General features: G+C 42.0%; 2 protein-coding genes across 4 annotated transcripts in view; one reads left to right on the top strand and one right to left on the bottom strand.

The window, feature by feature from the left end:
• The window catches only part of Pphln1 (periphilin 1), a 148555-nt gene extending 134793 nt beyond the window's left edge, over positions 1–13762 (bottom strand). The window contains exons 1-2 of one of the 2 annotated variants that reach the window (XM_070039158.1): positions 13655–13762; positions 12181–12260 (exon numbers count right to left, since the gene is read on the bottom strand). The gene's annotated coding sequence lies outside the window, so the exon portion shown is untranslated. The remainder of the gene's footprint in view (positions 1–12180; positions 12261–13654) is intronic. The other variant, XM_070039167.1, reaches the window with a different exon arrangement.
• A 221-nt stretch (positions 13763–13983) lies between these two features.
• Yaf2 (YY1 associated factor 2) overlaps positions 13984–23074 on the top strand; it is an 89365-nt gene continuing 80274 nt past the window's right edge. The window contains exons 1-2 of one of the 2 annotated variants that reach the window (XM_070039137.1): positions 13984–14132; positions 14535–14660. In XM_070039137.1, the coding sequence (XP_069895238.1) occupies positions 14107–14132; positions 14535–14660 (152 nt within the window). In that variant the 5' untranslated portion in view covers positions 13984–14106. The remainder of the gene's footprint in view (positions 14133–14534; positions 14661–23074) is intronic. The other variant, XM_070039145.1, reaches the window with a different exon arrangement.

The following is a 23074-nucleotide window of genomic DNA, read 5'->3' as shown; positions in this document are numbered from 1 at the left end:
GTTAATTTGAGATTAACCAATCTCCGTGGCTTTCTGCCCCAACAAGATTTGAGCAGATCTTAAGTATCCTAAGATCTCAGCCTCCTGAGTAGCTAGGATTACAGGCATAAGCCACCAGTATTGGGCTATGAGAACAAGATTCTTAGATGGTCCTAAGCCTTCAGAAGTCTTAGAAAACATTCTGAAGAAAGCACATCAAGGAAAAAGCAATGCTCCAGGTTGAGGCCTATAATCCTAGCTACTTGGGAAGCTACTGGGAATTACAATTTAAGGCCCAGCTAGGTGATAAAAGTTTGTAAGATTCCATCTTAGTCAATGTCATTGAGTTATGAGGGCACAATAGTGGTGCATGCTCTTCATCACCAGCTATGGATTTCAGCTTTCAGCCCAGGCTGACCTAGGCATAAAGTGAGACCACACATTGAAATAACTATTGCAAAAAGGGGCTGGAGAAGCCTGATGCTGGTGACTCATGTCTGTAATCCTAGCTATTCAAGAAACTGAGATCCGAGCTGGGAAGGTGGCTCAGTGGCAGAGCACTTGCCTTGCATGCATGAGTCCCTGGGTTCGATTCCTCAGCACCACATAAGCAAAAAGAAAAAAGCCGGAAGTGGTGCTGTGGCTCAAGTGGTAGAGCACTAGCCTTGAGCTGAAGAGCTGAGGGACAGTGCCCAGGCCCAGAGTTCAGGCCTCACAACTGGACCCAAAAAAAAAAAAAAAAAAAAGAAAAGAAAAGAAACTGAGATCTGAGGATCATGTATTGAAGACAGTCTGGATAGGAAAGTCCATGAAACTTTGATCTCCAATTACTCACCAAAAAGCCAGAAGTAGAACTATGGTTCAAGTGGTAGAACACTAGTCTTGAGCACAAAAGCTCAGAGACAGTGCGTAGGTCCTAAGTTCAAGACCAAAGACTGTCACAAAAGGAGGGGGCCAGAAGCATCTGCCTAGAAAGCTCAAGACCTGAACCCTAGTACTCCCAAAAGAACAAAAACAAAAAGAAGGAAAGAAAGAGGTTGGTTTGTTGGTATCAAGGAGAATGAATTATTAATTGGTTTAGCTTTTTCACTCAAAGCTGGTGTTCTACCAATTAAACCATACCCCCACTTTCTTGGTGAGTTGGACATAGAAGTTTCACAGATGTTTCTGTCCCAGCTGTCTCTGAATCATAATCCTCAGATCTCCCCAGTAGCTAGGATTACAGGTGTGAGCCAACAGTATCTGGCCCAAGTTGATTCTTTATGTAGAGGAAAGAACACTGGATAAGGAATTTTAAAAATGCATTCTTTTTTCTTTTTTTTTTCTTTTTCTTTTTTTTGGTCAGTCGTGAGGCTTGAACTCTGGGCCTGGGTGCTATCCCCTTGTCCCTCAGCTCTTCAGGTCAAGGCTAGTGCTCTACCACTTGAGCCAGCACCACTTTCAGTTTTCTGGTGATTTATTGGAGATAAGAGTCTCATGGACTTTCCTGCCCGGGCTGGCTTTGAACTATGATCCTCAGATCTCAGCCTCCTGAGTAGCTAGGATTACAGGTGTGAGCCACTGGTGCTTCTTTTTTCTTTTCTTTTCTTTTTTTTTTTCTTTTTTTTGTCAGTCATGGGGCTTGAACTCTGGGCCTGAGCACTGTCCCTCAGCTCTTCAGCTCAAGGCTAGCTCTCTACCACTTGTGCTATAGCTCCAATTCTGGATTTCTGGTGGTTTATTGGAGTTAAGAGTTTCATGGACTTTCCTGCCCAGGCTGGCTTTGAACCACGATCCTCAGATCGCAGCCTCCTGAGTAGCTAGGATTACAGGTGTGAGCCACTAGCACCTGGCTTTTCTTTTCTTTTTTAATGAACAAAAGTTTTGAATAGAGTCCATGGCAAAACATGGACTCTATTCCCCATGGTGGGGGGAAACAAAATACTCAACACTATCATAAGGGAAATACAAACAAAAATCACACTAAGATGCTGTTATACATATTCACAAAAGTTGATTTAAAAAGAGACAGCAGCAATTGAAGAATATATACACAGCTAGCTGGTGGAAATGGAATAAATGGAATAAATTTAGGGAAAAGTTTCACAATTTCTTATAAATTTGACCATAAAATACCACATGATCCAGCAAATTGACTGTAGAGTATATATCCAAGAGAAATGAAAATTTACATCCACTTGAAACACTGCATACAAATGTCTATTGAAGCTGAACCCATACTCACTAAAAAGTGAAATTCAGCTAGACTCTGGTGGCTCATGCTTGTAATCCTAGCCACTCAGGGACTGAAATCTGAGAATCATGATCCAAAGCCAGCCCTGGCAGGAAAGCCCATGAGCCTCCTATCTTCTATTAACTACAAAAGAAAGAAAGAAAAAAAAAGCTGGAACTAGAACTGTGGCTCAAGTGGTAAAGCAAAACCCTTGAGCAAAAAGCACAAAGACAGCATCCAGACCCTAAGTTCAAACCCCAGGACTAGTACCAAAAGAAAAAGAAGAGATCACCTTTTACCATGGAATGGATAGTCTGATACACACATAATGGACCAAGTCACTAATAAACAGGCACAATTTATTGACACAAATAGTAACACTGAGGAATTCTCAAAGCAAAAACAAGCCCAGACTGGCTTTTAACTATGATCTTCAGACTCCTGAGTAGCTAACATTTCAGGTATAAGCCAACAGCACCAAGATCTTTTGGCTTTAGTTTTCAGGTAGGGTCTCACATTTTTGTCTTGAGCAGGCCTGAATACAATCCTATTTGCATCTTTCATAGACTTGGAATGACAGGGGTGTGCCATCATTGCTCGGCTCAGAGACAGGATTTGAATCCAAGAAATCTGGGTATAGATAATACTTAAACCACTAGGTTTTGCTCAGTGCATGTGTTACTTTCCTATCACTGTGAAAGAATACCTGACATGAACAACTGAAAAAGAGGTAAGATTTGTTTTGCTCATGGCCAGAGAGCTCAGCTACAACCTGAGTTGCATTATGGCAGCAGGATTATGTGTAGGAAGAGCTTCTTCACCTCATGGCAGACAGAAAGCAGAGATTTCTCTGTCTGCGGGGGTGGGGTGGGGGGAGGGATCAGGGACAAGATACCTCAAGGTCACCCCTGTGAGCTACTTACCTAACTAGGCCTCACCTCCTACTGTTCCAAGAACCTTCCAAAATAGCTATTTGCAAGACAAAGAATTCAGCAGAATGAGCTTGTGGGGGACATTTTATATTCAAATTGTAATATTGCCAAAATGTATCCCTATTAAGAAAGATTTAATGTACATAACCAGAGAAATGTCAATTAATATATAATGTGTTAAAACAGCTCAGCACAAGTGGCTCCTAGCTACTCAGAAGGCTGAACTCTGAAGATCAGGAGTCAAAGCCAGTCCAGGTAGGAAAGTTTGTGAGATTCTTATTTCCAATTAACCACTAGAAAACTTGCAGTTGGAGCTAAAAAAAACTCAGGGAAAGCATAAGTCCCAGGACTGGCACAACTACTTAAGAAGCTGAGTTCTGAGGATTACAATTTAAAGCCAGCCCAGGGGAAAAAGTCTATAAGACCCTGATCTCTAATAACCACCAAAAAGGGGAAGTAGAGCTGGGGCTTAAGTAGTAGAACACTTCCCTTGGGCAAAAAGATTTCAAGGACAGTGACTAACCCTGAGTTCAAGCACTATATCTTTATCTATGGAGATAGATATATACACACATATGCATTTATATATATAAATACACATATATACACATATACATGTGTGCATATGCTTGTATGCAGATATACATATATGTGCATGTAATATGTATGTAATTATATAAATGGCTATTAGTTGAGTATATAGTTTACATGCTAAGATGATATGTTTGCTTCTTGAACATGATATATTACTGGTAATAAAATGTCTTGAGTGGGCTATGTGTTTGCTGCAAGACATTCATGTAGAAATCTCTACAGAGTTTTATTCATGTTACTGCAAAACATTAGTTCCATCATTTCCTTATATAGATATTTAGGACAACAGATTGCAATTTCTCCTAAATACCATCTTGAATGGTTCTGTCTCTGGGAAATATTGCTTTCCTAGTGAGATATTTGATATTGCAGCTGTGTTTGTGCTATTTATTGGCAGAGATACTTTATTTTATTTTTCACATTTCTGGGACATTTCTGGGTCAAACCTTTTCATATAAGAATGTCTAAAATATCTTTGACCTTACTACTGGTTCTTAGTGTAGCTACAATATTTATGTCATACTGGAAGCTTATGAAGTCCCTTAATAGATGACTAGCACTGCTATTCTTAAAACTAGAGTTAAAATACTATTTTTAATAATAAATACACCATTAACTCCCTTGGCTATGTGGGCTGTGCACATTTAGTCATTTTTCAGCTACTTCTGTTTTTTATTTTTTGTGGGACTTGAACTCAGGGCCTGGGGGCTGTACCTGAGCTTCTTTGTGCTGAAGGCTAGCACTCTCCATTTGAGCCACAGCGCCACTTCTGACATTTTCTGAGTAGTTTATTGGAAATAAGAGTCTCATGGACTTTCCTGTCCTGACTGGCTCTGCACTGTGATCTCAACCTCCTAAGTAGCTAGGCCTGGCATCTGCACTTTTTTAATATCTAAAATGTGGGTTTGCAAGGGTCTGCAGTTAGTGATATAACTGTGAAGACCTATTTTTCATTTTGAGATTCTCATTTTTAGGGATACTGAACTTAAAGCTTTGAACTTCTCAACAATTGATCAAACAATACTATATTAAATACTGAGTTTTTCATTGGATTTTCTCCATTGGTATCCTATAAAGTCTACAGGAATATACATAAAAATATTCCTAGGACATGTATTGAACACTTTAAATGTTATAATAAGTGCTAGTAGAAATAAAATGTGAGGGGCTGGGAAAGTGGCTCAGTGGTGGAGTGCTTGCCTTACATGCATGAGGCCCTGGGTTCGATTCCTCAGCACCACATAAGCAGAAAAAAGCCGGAAGCGGGGCTGACGCTCAAGTGGTAGAGTGCTAGCCTTCAGCTGAAGAGCTGAGGGACAGCGCCCAGGCCCAGCTTTCAGGCCCCACGACCGACCAAAAAAATAAATAAATAAAAAATAAATAAAATGTGAGTGTAGTTGAGGAGATGGGAGGGAAGGGATGGTAGGGGAAAAACAAAGGAGGAGGCAGCAACAATGCTTGATAAGAAATGTACTCATTACCTTGCTCATGTAACTGTAACCCCTCTGTACAGTATTTTCACAATAAAAAACTTAGTTTAAAAAAAAGAGAAATAAAATGTAACTAAAAAGAAAATGCAAATCCAAGCATGTAGTTCACAACTGTAATCTCAGCTACTTGGGAGACAGAGATCAGAAGGAACTTGGTTTCAGTCTAGCCAGGGCAGAAAAGTTAGTAAGCATTTGTATATAAGGGCTGGCTGGTGGCTCATACCTGTAATCCTAGCTGAGATCTGAGGTTTGAGGTTCAAAGCCAGCCCAGGCAGGAAAGTCTGTGAGACTATTATCTCCAATTAGCCACCAGAATTCCAGAAGTGGTGCTGTGACTCAAAGTGCTAGAGTGCTAAACTTGAGCAAAACAGGCCCAGGCCCTGAGTTCAAGCCCTACAACCAAAAAACAAAAATAAAAAATAAGCCAAAGGTAGTGTTGTGCAACTGTAATCCTGCTTATGTGAGAATCCTGCTTCTGGTTTGAGAATGACCGGGACACAAACAAGACTCTATCTGGAAAATAACTAAAGCTTGAGGCACTGAGATCAAACTGTACAAAATCAGAGATGAACATAGATGAGAAAGGAGGATAAGAAACTTAAGGATAATAAAGTAAAAGTGTAAAATAGATACTGAGAAAAACTAGAAAAAAGTTCAGTTAAAAAGGCAATATATGCAGAAAATATAAGAAAAAAATATAATAGGAAAATTTATCATAAAATGATGACAATAAGGAAGACTAAAATACCACTTTGAGCAAGACCAGGAAGTAAAAAGAGATGGTTGCTATTTGATCTATTTATTTATTGAAACAAAGTACTGCTATGTAGCCTTGCTGACTTTCAATTCACGTTCTTCTTGCCTCAGTCTCCTGAGTCCTGAAATTACAGGTATGTGCCATGGCTAGAACATAGTTGTTTGTGCTCTTCTTTTTTCTGGTAGCAAGACTTGAACTCAGAGACTGGGGTTTTTACTCAACTTACTTGCTAATGACTAGAGCTCTACCACTTGAGCCATGCCTCTAGCCCTGCTTTTTGCTTGAGATGTAGGTAGCCATTTTGGAGATGGAGTATCACAGACTGGATCACAGTATCCTATCATTGCCGCCTAAGTAGCGAGCACTGCAGAAATAAGCCACAGATGCATGGCATAGAACATCATCAACCAAAGTTCCTGACATGAAAAAAAAAACCCTATCTTTGATAATGATATTTAATACTCAAATAATCATATACAGAAAATACTTGTTTGGGAGTGTGGAGGTATGGCCCAGTTGGTAGAGTGCCAGCCAATGAGTGAAAGTGTCAGGTACAGAGTTCAAGTTCCAGCTCGAACCTAAAACAAAAAGGAAAATCTTTTCTCTATCACATAGGAAGCAGATATCCTTTGCATCAAGGAAAAACCATAGCATAGACATCTAGTGCTTTGAAACAAATCTACAATCCCTTCTACTGGTAATTTATATTCTTCTTTGTGTGTGTGTGTGTTTCTTGGGACACTGTCCCTGAGTTGTTTTGTTCAATGCTGGTACCCTACCACTTGAACCACACCTCCACTTCTGGATTTTTGGTGGAAATTGAAGGTAGTCTCATAGATTCATCCTGCCCAGGCTGGCTTTGAACTGGGATCTTCAGATCTCGACCTTCTGAATAGCTGAATGGCTCCAGTTGTGAGCCACCAGCACCAGATTATCTTCTTTTGATACAAGCTCCTGCCCTGATATTTAGCCCTGGGTAGAAACTAAATGCTTAGATAAGATATATGATACCAAGTAACTTTTTCTGTCTTTCTCTTTTTGGAATGGGTGTTGGCTGCAGCAATCTAAAAGGCTGTATGTAGAAAAGGCATATGTTACTAGGCATAAACAGAAATGGAAGAGAAGTAATTGCATGAAGATTTCATCAACAATGACTCTTCCTTTCCATCAACCCACATCTATTGCCCTCCAAGGAGTTCCTTTCAACTGACTGGCTGAATAGGAAAAAAATCTCAGGGCTAGTTTACAAGTGATTCTGCATAATATCTGACACTAATTAGACATGGAAGGATGCATAATTACAGTTCCAATGAGATGTGGCCCCAAAGGGCAGTAGAAGGAAATTCTCCTAAGGACAAAAATTTAGAATAATTTGATTGTCTATATTGTCTGGACTGAAACACGGTCAGACACGGATCTACACTGATTCATGGATAGTCACTGATCTTTGAACTATATGACAGGACCTCAGAGAAGATGAGATTAGAAAACTGGTACAAACAAGTATGATGAAGACATATGTGGATAGTCTTTTGGAATGGAAAATAGGAACATGTTTGTGTTCCATGTGATTTCTTTCACAAGCTTTCAATAATTAGTTGATCAAGCTGAGCAAACCTGGAATTCTAGCTACTTGGAAGCAAAGGTCAGGAGATTCCTAGTTCAAAGTCAGCCCAGGAAAAAATAGACCTCATCTCAACTGATAAAAAGCTGGATGTGGTGCTATGCATCAGTCATCCCAAGTACAAACATATACATAGAAGGATTTGGGTCCAGTTCAGCCCAGAGGCAGCCTGAGAAGCTATTTAAGAAATAGTAAAAGCAAAAAGGTCTGAGGTTATGACTAAAGAGGGAGAATGCCTGCCTAGCAAGCAGAAGACCTTGAATTCAAGCCTCAGTACAACCACAAATACATACATACCTACATACATAAGTGATATAAACTATTCAGTCAACAAAGTACTGCCCCACTTCTCATACCAGTCCTGAGGCTTGAACTCAGGATCTGGAAACAAACTTCAAGTTTCTTTGCTCAAGGCTAGCCCTCTACAGCTCCATTTTCAGCTACCTAGGCTGGCTTTAAACTGCAATTCTCAGATCTCAGCCTGAGCAGGTAAGATACAGGTGTGAGCCATCAGCACCAGGCGCTTGCACTCTCTCTCTCTCTCTCTCTCTCTCTCTCTACACACACACACACGCATGCCCGCGCGTGCTTTTATTAGTTCTACAAAGAGGTTTGAATTCCAGAAGTCAGGTTCTGAGTACAATGTATCTTGCAAGATCAAGCCTCAATGCCACCCTTTGTGTTTTACTCCTGCAATATCATTCTTTCTCCAGCCATCCTAGTGCATTCTTAGTGACCCATGGCCAAAGTACAAGTTGTCCTAAATGGAAGCTGGGCATGTGTTTAGCTGCAGCATTTCCTTCACAAAGTTGTCCATGTGAGCTTGCTACATTACTATTGCTGAGTGCCTTCCTAGCCAACAGTACAAGCCAACATTGCCTCTCCTACTTGGCATGTTTCTTTGGAGGGACAAGCCAGGCACTTGGTGCCTGGCAAACTACCTTGGAAGGGAATCTGGAAGAGATCTTTTCAGTAGAAGAAACCATTTCTGGATATGAATTTGTCTTCACTGCCCATAATGCTTCTGCTGGCACTGCTGTACATGGGTTCATAAATGCTTCTTTCTTCTTTGTTATATTCTGCATGAAATGGGTTCTGACTAAAGAACTCATTTCACATGAAAGAAATGTAACTCATGACTTTCACCAGTCACATCATATACCCTACCTCCAGCATCCTGAAAGAATGCCATACTGTCATGGGGGGGGGGGGTGTCCTGGGACTTGAACTCAGGAACTAGGCACTGTCCCTTAGATTTTTCCACTCAAGGTTAGTGCTCTACTACTTGAGCCACAGCTCCACTTCCAGCCTTTCACTCATTAACTGGAGATAAAAGGCTCATGGACTTTTTCTTAGGTAGCTAGGAATATAGGTGTGAGCCACTGGTACCCAAGATATCTTACAAGATGCAGTGTGTGTTTTGAATCAGAGGTCAATATATGGTGCTTTCTTACCAGTTGCCAGAATAAATCCAGGAATATAGAGATGGAAAACTTACATTTGGCATGATTATATCTCTTTTTACTAAGTTTTTCTTTCTTTCTTTTTTTTTTGGGGGGGGGGTCCGGTCGTGGCACCTGAACTCTGGGCATGGGCACTGTCCCTCAGCTCTTCAGCTCAAGGCTAGCGCTCTACCACTTGAGCCACAGTGCCACTTCCAGCTTTTTTTCTTTTTGCTTATATGGTGCTGGGGAATCAAACCCAGGGCCTCATGCATGCAAGGCAAGCGCTCTATCACTGAGCCACCTTCCCAACCCCTAAGTTTTTCTTTCTATCCCTACACACTGAACTCTGCTTACTTAGAGGTCATTTTTGTTTTTGGTCCTGGGGCTTGAATTCTAGGTCTGAGCACTGTCCCTGAGCTTTTGCTCAAGGCTAGCACTCTACTACTTGGGCCATAACACCACTTCTGGCTTTTTATGAATAGTTTATTGGAGGTAAGAGTCTCATGTACTTTCCTGCCTAGGCTGGCTTCCAAATGCAATCTTCAGATCTCAGCCTCCTGAGTAGCTAGGATTATAGGCATGAGCCATCAGCACCCAGCTTCTACAGGTCTTAATTCCGAAGGATGATATGCTTAGTGAGATCACAAATTTCAATGATTCCACTGCTTTGAAAGATAAAACTACTGCTTGGATATTGAGGGCTGCAGCCATTTCCCTAACCTGTGTTTGTCAATTTCTCCTCAGTGCAAAGGGCATACAGCACCAACCTTTTAGGAATACTAAGATAAGCAAATGAAATATAAAACTAAAACAAATACTTTTAAAAAATCACCTACATTGATTAACTTGTGTATGTTGAGTAGAAACTGCTTTGTACAATTAAAGATCATTTAAAAAGTTCAGCGGGGAAGAGGTAGCTCACACCTGTAATTCTGCAACATAAGAGGCTGAGATCTGAGAATAGGAATTCGAAGTCAGTTTGGGCAGAAAAGTCCATGAGAATCTTATCTCCAATTAACTACCAAAAAGCTGAAAATGGAATTGTTGCTCAAGTGGTAGAGCACCAGCCTCAAGTGGTAAAGCACCTCCTTAAGTGAAAAATCTAAGTGATAGTGCCCTGAGTTCCAGCCCATATACTGGCACAAAAAAAAACAAAATAAAAATAACTAAATAAATAACTTTACACGGCAGCCACACACATAGTATTTCAAAATGTTACTCCTTTCATGCTCTAACCAGTCTTTAATCCATTTACTAAAAACTGAATAACCTGTTGCAACAATGAGAAGTACAAAATGTCATGTCAAAACCAGCTTTACAATGTCGGTGGGGGGGTAGGGGGGTATAATTGGGTGGGGGGAGGGGGGAGGCTGGGAAGGGAGGTGAAGGGTAAACAAAGGAGGAGGCTGCAATGCTTGGTAAGAAATGTATGCATTATCCTGCCCATGTAATTGTAGCCTCTGTACAGTATGTTCTCAAATAAAATAAAATAATATTAAAAAAAATAAAAAATAAAAACTGAATAAGTCTTACCTTGCAATGAAAAACTTGCTCACAACATACTGGGGGAAAAAATGCCTGAATTTGTGCTTACATTTTGATCCCTATCAGCTTTTGAGGAGCTCAATGAGTTTTTTGTTTGTTTGGTGGTGGTGGTTGTTGTTGGCTGTGGGGCTTGAACTCAGGGGCTGGGCACTGTCCCTGAACTTCTTTTGCTCCAGGCTAGTATTCTACCATTTGAACTACAGTGCTACTTCCAGCTTTTTTCTTTATGTGTTACTGAGGAATCAAAGCCAGGGCTTCATGCATGCTATGCAAGTGCTCTACCACTGAGCCACAATCCCAGCCCAACTAGGTCTTTTAAGAGTACTTAACTTACATTGCTTTATTGCTTTTGTTTTTAAAAATACATCGTTGAGGCCAGATGTGGTGACACATAATTGCAAGTCCATTTATTTGGGAGGCAGGAAGATCATGAGTTAGATGCCAGCCTGAGCAATTTAAGAGAGACTTTATTTCAAAATAAAATAAACAAAGGATGGCTAGGTGTCTGCCAACAATCCTAGCTACTAAGAAGGTTAAGACCTGAGGATCATTGTTTGAAGCTAGCCAGAACAGTAAAGTCTGTGTGACTCTTATCTCCAAATAACCACCAAAAGCCAGAACCAGAAGTGGAGCTATGACTTAAGTGGTAGTGCTCTGGCCTTGACAGAAAAATCTAAGAAACAGTGCTCAAGCCCTGAGTTCCACCCCCAGTACCAGCATACACGCATACACACACGCATTCATACACACATGCATACATACACACACACACAAATAGAAAGAAAGAAAGAAAGAAAGAAAAGAAGGAAGGAAGGAAGGAAGGAAGGAAGGAAGGAAGGAAAGGGTGTAACTCAGTAGAAGAGTACTTGCCTAACATGTACAATGCCCAGGGTTTGATATCTAGCATCTTCAAGACCAAATCAAGTTGAAATTTAAAAAGAAGTTGTTGCAATCATGTCTAATTGAGCAAGTTTTTTTCTGTTGTTTTGTTTTGTGCCTGTTTGGGGGCTTGAATTCAGGACCCATAGCTTTCTCACTCAAGGGTGGTGCTCTACCTCTTGAACCACTGCTCCACTTCCTGCTTTTTGGTGGTTAATTGGAGGTAAGAATCTCTGACTTTCTTGCTTGGGTTGACTTTGAACCGTGATACTCTGATCTCAGCTTCTAGAGTAGCCAAGATTACAGGTGTGAACCATAGGAACTTTAAAAATACTGCAATGTCTTAAATTTGGAAGGAATTGGTGACAGCAATTTTCACTTTTACAAATCAAAAGACAAGTGACTCATTTTAACCACTGCATTACTGAGAGAATCTTTATGTTGTATTGGTTTTCCCTAATCATTCCTGGGTCTCTAAATCCTGATCTGAGATATGAGAAATTTTAACAAAGCCAAGATGGTAAGATAAGTTTAGAATCAGCTGTGCCACAAGGTTAATCAGAAAGCCCTAAGTCCTTTGTCCTTAATGAAGTGTTGTTATACCTGATAAGAACATTTACATAGTTTCTTGGGTACTTTATGCTTGTGTGTGAAATGTACATAGTACCTGGCTCACAGGGGTCAAAAAAATGTTAGTTTTAGACTGGGTGTGGTTTCACAAACCTGTGATCTCAGCTCTGGGGTGGCTGAGGCAGTAGGTTCCAGAGTTGAAGGTCAGCCTTGGCTACTTCGGTAGAACCAGTCTCCAAAGAGAAAAACAAAAGGATAAAAATTTTATTATTAAGCACACAGCAACATCATATAGATGGCCATTTTGCAGATAAAAAAGATGAGAAACACAAAATTTCCATGGCCTACCAGTTAAGGAATAAGGAGGCAGGTTGGGCCAGTGAACTTCTGTAGGTTTGCCCTTTGTTTTTAAGCTATCTAATTAATCTTTGTACGAGAATGTGAACTTGATGTAAATCCAGAAAGATAGGTAGAAACAGTACATGGAAATATTTTAGAATGTTTTAACAGCTGTGTGCAAGAACTCTCAAGAGAATGGGTGGCAACTACAGTTTTAGGAGTCAGCTTTTCTGATGGTGAGGTAGGGATGGCAGGAATGCCATGTTAAGGGGTCTGGGAGCTCTTAACCCGAGTGACATAAGGTTAACAGTACTTTAATTTTAATCTGGTTGTGGAATACGTAACACATTGGGAAAGTGAAATTTCAGACACCATTCAGATGGCTAAAAGTGTAGTACAAGATAAAGGCTTTCAAAAAAAAAGATAAAGGCTTTCAATATGGAGTAAAGTGAGCATTCATCAATCAACAGCGTTCAGGGCAGCCGTAAATCCTGTGTGTGCCTGCGTGCGTGCATGCTTGCATGCACTTGAACTCAGGGCCTCTAGCTGTCACCATTTTTTGGATCAAGGTGGGTGTTCTACCACTTGAGTCACAGCTACACATCTGGCCTCTCGCTGGTTAATTGGAGATAAGGGTCTCAAGACTTTTCTGTTGGGGTGGCTTTGAACTGTTATCCTCTGATCTTGGCCCCCTGAATAGTGAGAATTACAGACACAAGCCAGGGCCCATTCATTCATTCATTCATTCACTCCTTCATTCCTGCAAGACCAGATGAAGCCCAGACAATGTGGAACTCCTCACTCCACTTTAGCTTCCTGAGAGGCCTAGGATTACACAGGCACATACTCCTACACCCCGACCTTGTAACCTCCTTTTAAACATAGTGGCTTCTGAGCTACAGCAGCGCCCAGGGAGGCCAAAACAGCGCATTGTGGGATCGAACGATGGTGGGTAGACTCTTGGCTCCGTTATTTTCTAATCTTGAAACCTACGGACACTCATCTAACCTCCCTTGGGCTTCTGTTTCATCTCCTTCAAATGAAAGGTGACTAAATTCCTTGGCTCGATGGAGCTCTGGTGTGCGGTGCACAGGACCAGACAGCGTGAGAGGGATGTAGCAATGGCGCTGGGGCGGTGGGGGGAGGGGGGAGGTTCGCTTTAGTCCGGGCATCCTGTAGTCAGCTGGGGAAAAGGCTCTACCCGGGGCTCGGGACTGGCGGGCGGGCGGGCACAGCATTGGTCCCACCTCAGCCCAGGCTTCGCACCGGATGATGGACGCTTTCTTACCTCAGAAGCTCAGGAGCGACACAACACGGCAAGCGGAAGGTGGCGATGGGAAGCGTGCGGACGAGCGGTGACGAGGCCCCGATAGTGAGCGCGGCCGCACGGCCACCCCCGCCTGCCAGCCTGCCAGCCTGCCTGCCTGCCCGGCCTGCGTGTGAGCGAACTCGCCGCGGGTGCTGGGCCGCGCTGGCCGCGTTTGAAGTCTCCGGCGCGGCCGCTGATTGGCTGGCGCGGGTCACGTGCGCCGGGCAGGAGTTTCCCCGACAGCTGGAGGCTGCGTGGGATCCGGCGGCGGCGCGGCGGCGGCGGCGGCGGCGGCGGCTGCGGCGGCGGCGGCGGCGGCGGCTCCCGAGCTCGGCGGTGCGGCCTTCCCCGCCCCCTCCCGCTCCTCCCGCCCGCTTCCGCCCGGCTTTTTTATTCCTCGGTATCACAAAACACCGAGCGGCCGCCAAGCCATGGGAGACAAGAAGAGCCCTACCAGGTAACCGCGCCTGGGCCCCGGGGCCCGGACTTTGCCAGGCGCGTTGGGCCCTACGCGCCGGGTTGCAGGCATCCGCCGGGCACCGGGGTGGGGGTGTGTGGGGGGCGACCACGGGGGCGGCGCCGCTGCGGGAGGACGCCGCCGCGCGAGAGGCCGGCCGCGGTCCCCCCACAATGGAGGAGCCGCGATGGCGATGGCGATGGCGATGGCGATGGCGGCGGTGGTGTCAGCGCCCGTGCTTTGCCCCCCTCCCGGTGCCCTCCTCGTCCGCGGAGCCGGGGGCGCGGGGCGGGGGCGCGGGGCGGGCGGGGGGCGGGGCGGGCGCGGCCGCGGGGGGCCCGGGCGCCGGGCGCGGCCTGCTGGTGACCCCGCGCCGCGTCGTGTCCGGGTTGTGTCCTGCAGGCCGAAGCGGCAGCCGAAGCCGTCCTCGGATGAGGGTTACTGGGACTGCAGCGTCTGCACCTTCCGGAACAGCGCCGAGGCCTTCAAGTGCATGATGTGCGATGTGCGGAAGGGCACCTCCACCCGGTGAGTCCCCGGGCCGGCCCCGTGGCGCCCGCCGTTCACCCCACCTCCCCACACTCCCTCGCTCCCTCCTCCGTCCCCTTCCGGGCCCGGTGACACGCGCGCCCGACAGTAGCCGGCCCAGCTGAGGCAGGCTGGCAGGCAGGCAGGCAGGCGGTGGCCCGCGCTAGGAATCCGGTCACATTGATCGCGCGCGACCCCAGCGATGTGTTGCGGTTGAGGGGTCATGGAAGGGGCTTGCGACGTTGGCTGCTGCCTGGAGAGGATGAATTATGGAAGGAAGGCAATAGCTCCTGAGATTTAATTCCTGCGCCTGCTTCAACGTCCCTCCCCACCACCCCGGGGCCGGGAAATCCGGGGGCTGGCTGCATTGTTGTAACTAGGGTGCGGGGCTCAAGGAAAGACCATGAGATCCGGTGGGGGGTGTGCGTGTGTGTGTGTGTGTGTGTGTGTGTGTGTGTGTGTGTGTGTGTGTGGTGTGTGTGTGTGTGTGTGTGTGTGTTTTCCTTCTTTCTTTTTTGGAGCAAAGGATGCAGTTTAGTTTCGATTCCCACCCCCCCACCACCACCAAAAAAAAAGTAATCTGATTTTAGAATACCTAATAGATTAAACCCCTTTTTTTAGGTTTCAAACTTATGTTTTCGTTCTAATTCTCTAATGTTTTATAAATAAGGAGTTGGAGGTGAGCCCAGTCCCAGAACTCATTTTTACTGAAAGTAAAATATCTGGACGGCTTTAGTTTGATTAAATGGCAATCTATGAGACAAATGAGATAAAATGATCCCTGTTATTTGCAGTCTTTATTGTATTGTGAGCTTATCGTATTATAACTGTGTTTTAAAACCTCTGCTTAAATGAATTAAGTGGATTAAAGAAAACCATCCAGAAATTCAGTCAGTGGCATTCTTGATCTGTCAGCACGTAGTGACTGAGTTCCTTGTCTTTACAGAAAAGTAGACTTTGAATTTATGCTGTGATGTGTTGCTTAATAGTTACATAAAGCATTTTGATAACTACAACATGTTTTAAAACCTAGATTACCACACCAGGCACACTAATAAGTTGCTTTCGAAATAATATTTTGACCTGTAAATATTAAGTAAAAGTATCCTGGTTTGTGTGTGCGCGCATGTGTGTGCGCGCGTGCCAGTGCTGGGACTGAACTCAGAGCCACAGATCAAGGCTGGCACTCTACCACATGAGCCACATCTCTACTCCCAGTAACTTGACTTTTTTTTTTAAGCCTTTTATAGAATTTCATTAAAACTTTATATGGAGAAACAAATGTAAAAACTTGATTTTCCCAGTGAAATTACCTGCTTTTGACATAATTGTCTTTATTGTAATATGGTTTTTTGTATATAAATTTACACTTACAATGAATAAAATATTGTGAACATTTTTTTGTGATACTCATTAAAAAGCAAACTTGTAAGCTGTGCATTGTAGTGCTTGTCAGTACTTTCAGCACTAGGAAGGCTGAGACAGGAGGATCACAAGTTTGATGTTGAACTTGACCTAGGGGTATTTAATAGCAAGTTCCAGGCTGGCTAAGTGACCTATCTACGTAGTCTCAAAAAGCAACAAAAAATAATTAAATAATTTTTAAAAGTAAAATAAATAAGTTTTTAAAGTCACTTGGAGGAGAGAAAAAAGAAAATTCTAAGAAAAAAGAAAGTTTTTTGTTTTTTTGTTTTTTTTTTTTTTTTTTTTTTTTTTGATGTTTGTCCTGAACTCAGGTCCTGGGGACTATCCCTGAGCTTTTTGTGTTCAAGCCTAGCAGTCTACCACTTGAGGCATAGCTCCACGTCTGGCCTTTTGGTGTTTAATTGGAGATAAGAATCTCAGATTTTCTTCCCTGGGCTGGCTTTCAACCATGATCCTCAGATCTCAGCCTCCTGAGCAGCTCGGTTTACAGGCATGAGCCACCTGCACCCAGCTAAAACTTCCTATTTTTAGGTCTATGTTTTAAATTTTGAGAGCAGAATATCTTATGTCTCTAATGTTGACTTTGGTTTGGAGCAGGGGTGGTGAACCTTTTCTCTATAGTGGGCCATTTGGAGATTTATCCAAACACTATTCTTGGGCCATAAAAATGATGAATACAGGCAGATGGCCTCAGGTAGACAAGAAGAAACCATCATACACCAAAATGATTTTGGACTGAGGGCCAGAGATTCCCCCAGCTCTAATTTAGAATATATTTGTGTGTCTGTGTTTGTCCTTTGTCCTTTTCAAATGTTCAATGAGCAGTATGTAGGTACTTCCTTTTTTGGAGGCAGGAACTTTAAAGTGGAGACAGTTAATATCTTAATCTTTGGTACTAATGTTGCCTTTCTTGAAACTATTAGAAAAAAAAACAAACTAGAAGAGACTATATGTTTATTTGCAGGGACAGCAAGGAAGGGGGTAAGCTGGTGTCCTACTCCACAGCCAGTCTTGGGGTTAGAGGAACCCTGAGTAATAGAGTAGGTGGTGGCAGCTCAGAAGAGAAGAAACAGGCTGCATACCTGACACCTGGAAGAAGAGGGCTGAGAGTGCACAGGGAAGCTGGCCCAGGACTGGCTTGAGGCCCACAGGGGGGCCTCTGACATTTATTTTTTTACCAGTACATCTGAGCTCTTGTAGATCTAAGTTTTAGTGGTGGAAACATTACTTGAGGAGGACTCAGAGAAGCATTGTCATTTGGATTGAAACTGAAGAGGCTCTGGGCAACTCACCAGAAGTCTAAGGGACACTCTGTTCCTAAAAGTAAGTTACTACAAACTTCTCAGCTTCTTCCTTCCTCTCTTTGACTTTTCTCTTTTCACTTTGGCTCTAAATTAAGCCTAAGACCTCTAATTTTTCTGTTGTCTGTGACTTTTCCCTGCTGCTTTTGTTAATATTGGGAGTAGAAGCCATGCTCAGCTAGAACTGTGGAACAAGGCATTGTCTATATGGCATTGATGGCACACATAGTATTTCCCTTTCTAGAAATGGTAGGAGAACAGGATTAAAGGACAGGAGAACACTACTGAGAAGCAAAAGTTCTAGTAATTGGAAGAAATAATTCCACACAGCTGACATGTTAACAGTTAGGAAAATTTCAGGAATAAGACTGGTGAGAACCAGAGCAGGGACTGAGAGCTGCGGAGCAGAAGGATGCAGCTTGCTAAGGACTTGTTTATGTGATCAATAGCTAGGATTTTAATTCATTGGGTCAAACTGACCTCTAAACTGATTCTGTTGCCAGATGTGAGGCCAAGACTAAGCCTTACCAAACATTTGAAAACTTTTTCCTTAAGTGTCCAGTCTCCTTTAAAGATTTTACTGAATATACGCATAAACACATATATACACATATATGTGTATGTACATATGTATTGATATATAAATATATGCATTTTTTCCTTCAAGAATATTTAATTCAAGTCCTTTACATTGCATATCTTTTTGGTTCTGTCTTTGGTGGGTCATGTTACTCTATAGAGAGATTATATTCAAAACATGTAGGATAAAATATGATTTAACATTGGAAAAAATAGTTGTATTTTCAAAGCTTATAGAATTCATAAGCTTTATAGACCATGATAATGACAGTTTTCCTTATGAAGGTTTAAATGTGTTTGTGACTTTAAGTATCACTATACCACAAAACTGTGAAATTTGTGAAATTTATGTACTTAATCTCAATAAAAATTATTTTAAAAATGTGATTTAACATAACTTCAGTTCTTCAATTGCCAAATTATATCCTTAAGTTTATACTATTTCTGTGATTGGATTTCACTTTTGTACTTGATTTTAGTTTAAATTTGACTAATAAAAAAAAATCTAAACTGTAAGCAAGTATCTGAAATGTTCCAAATTTTGCTTTTGTGAGAAATGTTGACTGACAGAATGTTTTTAAAAGGAAAATGATGTTACAGTGACAAATCATTGTCAAAAGTCCTATTCAGTCTCTTTCTTTATATCTGAAGTTTCTTTGAAGGCAGTAAAAGTGTCCAAATATGAACATAAACTTTAGGATATTCACTGCTCTGAATCATTAGATAAAATGAAATTTAGTCTGTGTGGAGGTAATGAGACTAGTGTGTTATATAACGGCAGAAAAATACTTTATAACTTAATTCAGGTAGAAGATAATTTAGAAATACAAATTCCAGAGCTGTTTTCTTTGGTTTTGAATTGTGGTCTAAATGGTAACCAGTCAAATAATATCTAGTCCATAGCAGGGTTTCAAATACAACAGAGGTAATAGTACATTTTCTGAGGACATTCTGTGATTGTTCTGTCAGGTGTCTCATATGTACTATTGTAGCAAGCTTGGAAAAGATGTCACATAGTAGAAAAAACACTAGGTCTTGTACTAGGAGCCTGATACTCTTTTGGGCCACTTCAACCTCAGCAAATGCTTATTGAGTATGTTATTATACAAAGGCTGTCTTGGGTACTGGCTGTACGGTGCTGAACAAAATACTTCTTTTGTAAAATGTAATCATTTTGTTGTCAAAGGAGAAACATTTTGAACTATGTCCCAGAGTCTTTCTTTCTTCCCTTTCTATTTCATTCCTTTCCTTTTCCCTCCCTCCCTTCCTTCTTTTGTTAGTTGTGTGGCTTGAACTCAGGTCCTGCGCACTATCCCTGAGCTTTGTTCCTCAAGGCTAGTGGCACTACCATTCTGAGCCACACATAGGTCCACTTCCTGGATTCTTCTTTTTCCAGGTGAGGTCCTGGGCCTGAACTCTGGGCCTGGGTGCTGTCCCTCAGGTCTTCAGCTCAAGGCTAGTGCTCTACAGCTTGAACCACAGCACCATTTCCGGCTTGTTCTACTTATGTGGTGCTAAGGAATTGAACCCAGGGCCTGTGCATGCGATTCAAGCACTCTACCACTAAGCCACCTTCCCAGCCCCAGATTTTTTTTTTTTTTTTTGCCAGTCATGGGGCTTACCCTGGCTAGGATCTGACTGTTGGTAAAAAATAATTATTTCAGCTTTATAAAATGGGGGATAAATCATCATGTTTGTTTCTTTTTTTCTTTTTTTCTTTTGTTTTTTGTTTCTTGTGGGGCTTGAACTCTGGGCCTGGGTGCTATCCCTCAGCTCTTCAGCTCAAGGCAAGCGCTCTACCACTTGAACTGCAGTGCCACTTACAGCTTTCTGAGTGGTTTATTGGAAATAAGAGTCTCATGGACTTTCCTACCCAGGCTGGCTTTGAACTGCGATCCTCAGATCTCAGCCTCCGGAGTAGCTAGGATTACAGGCATGAGCCACCAATGCCCAGCTTCTTTTTCTTGTCCTGGGGCTTGAACTCAGGGTCTGAGCAGTGTTCCTGAGCTTTTGTGCTATAGCGCCACTTCTAGCTTTTTGGTGCTTAATTGGAGATAGATAAGAGTTTCAAGGACATTTGTAACAAGGCTGGCTTTGAACTCTATCCTGAGGTCTCGCCTCTTGAGTAGCTAGGATTCCATGTGTGAGCCACTTGGCTCCTGCTTGCTTTCTGTCTTTTAATTGAAGGTTTGGTATGATTCAAGGCACTTAAGGTTGGTATAGCCCTTGCTCCTCCCTTACCTCTGAAGATAACCTTTGCTACAACCTCTTCCTATTCAGAGACATTTTTATTCTAAGAGGTTTCTTGTTTGTTTTTCTCCTCAGGTTTTCTGGGGGTAGAGTACTCACTTTTAGTTCTTGTTTATCAGGAAATTGTAAGAATGATTGGTATTTGGATAGTCTATAGTCATGGTTTTGGATATGTAAAATGTAGAACCATAGGGGGTCCTCAAACCCTTTTTTAAAAAGTTTATCTGTGAGGTCTAGGCTATTTTCCTAACAATACTGAGCTGTATTTGCATTTTCACTGAGTTGACAGTTGTAGTGACTGCTTGCTTAAGCAATTGGAGGTATAGCCTCACACACCTTTGTCTGTCTGAATCAAAGAACTGGCCCTGCAGAGCACTGGTGGCTTACACCTGTAATCCTAGCTACTCTGGCTGAGGTCTGAGGGTCACTGTTCAAAGCCCTCTTGGGCAGGAAAGCATGTGAAACTCATCTCCAATACACTTAAAAAAAAAAAAAAACCCAAAAACCCAAAGTGGACCTATGGCTCAAGGCTAACATAGCCTTGAGCAGAAGATCAGGGACAGCATCCTGGCCCTGAATTGAAGCCCCAGAACCAGCACACAAAAAATAACTTGCCCTAAATGCCTTGTTCATCTTTACCACAGTGCCTGTACAAATGACACGTTTCACTTAAGATTATTTTTAATGAAGCAGTAAAATTGCTGGTTTTACTAACCCTCCATCTTTTCTAACTGGTGAAATGGGAAGTATACACAGAGTACTTCTGCATTGGTGGATTCCAAAAGGAAGATGTTTGTGTAAATATGGGAGTTAAAAGCAGAACTAGCTGCTTTTTCTGCAGAATATAATTTTTCACTTGAAAGATTGCTTATTGAAATATGATTATTCAAACTTGGATATTTAGTAGATATTTTCTTGAAACGGAATAGGGTGAATCTGTCACTGCAATAAAAAAGATTGTCAGGATAAAAGAAATCAGTCAAGTGAAAATTTTGAATGCTAGCTGCCTGGGAGCTTCTGAATGCTTTGTTGTTTTGTTTATTTTCCCTCTTTTCTTTTTATCTTTGGTCTGTTTTTCTTCCAAGTATAGTCTTGGGACTTGAACTCTGGTCTTGCCTGCTGTCTTTGAGCTTTTTTTGCTCAAGGCTAACACTCTGACACTTGAGCCAAACCTGCACTTCCTGCTTTTTTGGTGGTTAGAGATGAGAGTCTCTTCCTGCTGGGGCTGGCTTTGAACTTTGGTCCTCAGATCTCAGCCTCCTGAGACATGAACCACTGGCTCTCTGTACTTTAATTAGTGGTCATATCCATGGACATAACTTCTAATATTTTATCATAAAATATATTAATATTGGGAAGATCTGCATTATTCAGTGAGCCAGTAGTTTCTTAAAATCAATGTATATCACAAAACTATAACATGGATAAGTCAATTCAAAGTACAAAAAACCAAAAGGGCATTTAAGGAAACATTATGAAAACTTGTTGATGTGGGCTCAGATTTCACATTGCAACTAAACCTTTGCAACATTTTGAAACAATGATGAATTTTTATGAAAGAAGAATATCTACAATGACATGAAAAAATTATTAAAGCCAGGAATGATAGTACATACCTTTTAATTCCAGCACTTCAGAAGCAGAAGCAATAGACTCCAATGTTCAAAGCCAGTCTGGACCACCAAGTGAGACCCTGTCTCATAAATAAATAGATAGAATGAAAAAAAGCTATTATAGTACTTTATCTGCTTTTCAACCTGTGGAAGTACAGATATACTTTATATTTTTGGACTAAAAAACGTGTAACAAATTGAATACATAAACAGATAGGACATTCTAGATGTCTTTTGTTAAGCCCTATATTAGAGGATTTAAAAAAAATTTGTGTCACTCTATATAAATTGTCTTTGTTTTGAAAAGCAATTTGGGGGGGGTAAAATGTCATTTAATTAAATTGTGATGTGGATTATTATTACCTTTTTTTTTTTTTTGTAATGGGGCTTGAAGTCAAAGCCTGGGTACCATCCCTGAGCCTCTTTGTGCTAAAGGCTAGCGCTTTACCACTTGAGCCACAATGCCACTTATTTTTTGTTGTTGTTGGTGGTGGTGGTAGTGGTCCTGGGGCTTGAAGTCAGGACCTGGGCTCTGTTCCAGAGCTTTTCCTGCTCAAGGCTACCTCTGTACCACTTTAACCATAGCCTTACTTCCAGTTTTCTGGTGATTAGTTGGAGATAAGATCTCAGACTTTCTCACCTGGGCTGGCTTTGAACAGAGATCCTTAGATCTCAGCTTCCTCCTGAGTAGCTAGTATTACAGGTGTGAGCCACCATTGCCCAAGAAGTTTGTTATTTTATTTACTTTTTGTGTGTTTTCTTTTAACCCCCCTTTGTCTTTGACTTCTGTACTTTTTGTCTTGTATGTAAGTTTATCTGTTTGGGGGAGGGTAAGGGTGAGTACAGAAATGGTGGGACAAAATTGGAACTAATGCAGCAGTGATACTAGATGCTATATTGAGAATGAACTATACAACTTATGGGGAAGGAGGCTAGGGAGAGGTGACATTGTTCAAAAAGAAATGTCCTCATTACCTGCCGTATGTAACTATAACTCCTCTGTAATTCAAAAAAAGAAAAGACAGGATTTCATTATGTAGCCCACCCAGGATAGCCTTGAACTCATGTTACCCCTCCCTCAGCCTTCTAGGTGCTAGGATTACAAGTATGTACCACTATGCCTGGCTTATTATTTTTATAATTATTAATTAATCTTTGTCAGTTATTGATCTTGAACTCAGAGCCTAGACACTATCCCTAAAATCTTTTGCTCAAGGCTAGCACTTTGATTGAGCCAAAGCTCTAC

Source organism: Dipodomys merriami, unplaced genomic scaffold (genome assembly GCF_024711535.1).
Source record: "Dipodomys merriami isolate MVZ:Mamm:240054 unplaced genomic scaffold, mDipMer1.0.p SCAF_10, whole genome shotgun sequence".
Classification (NCBI taxonomy): Eukaryota; Metazoa; Chordata; class Mammalia; order Rodentia; family Heteromyidae; genus Dipodomys; species Dipodomys merriami.
Note: the sequence above shows the minus strand (reverse complement) of the source record. Positions and strands in the feature narration are given on the sequence as shown.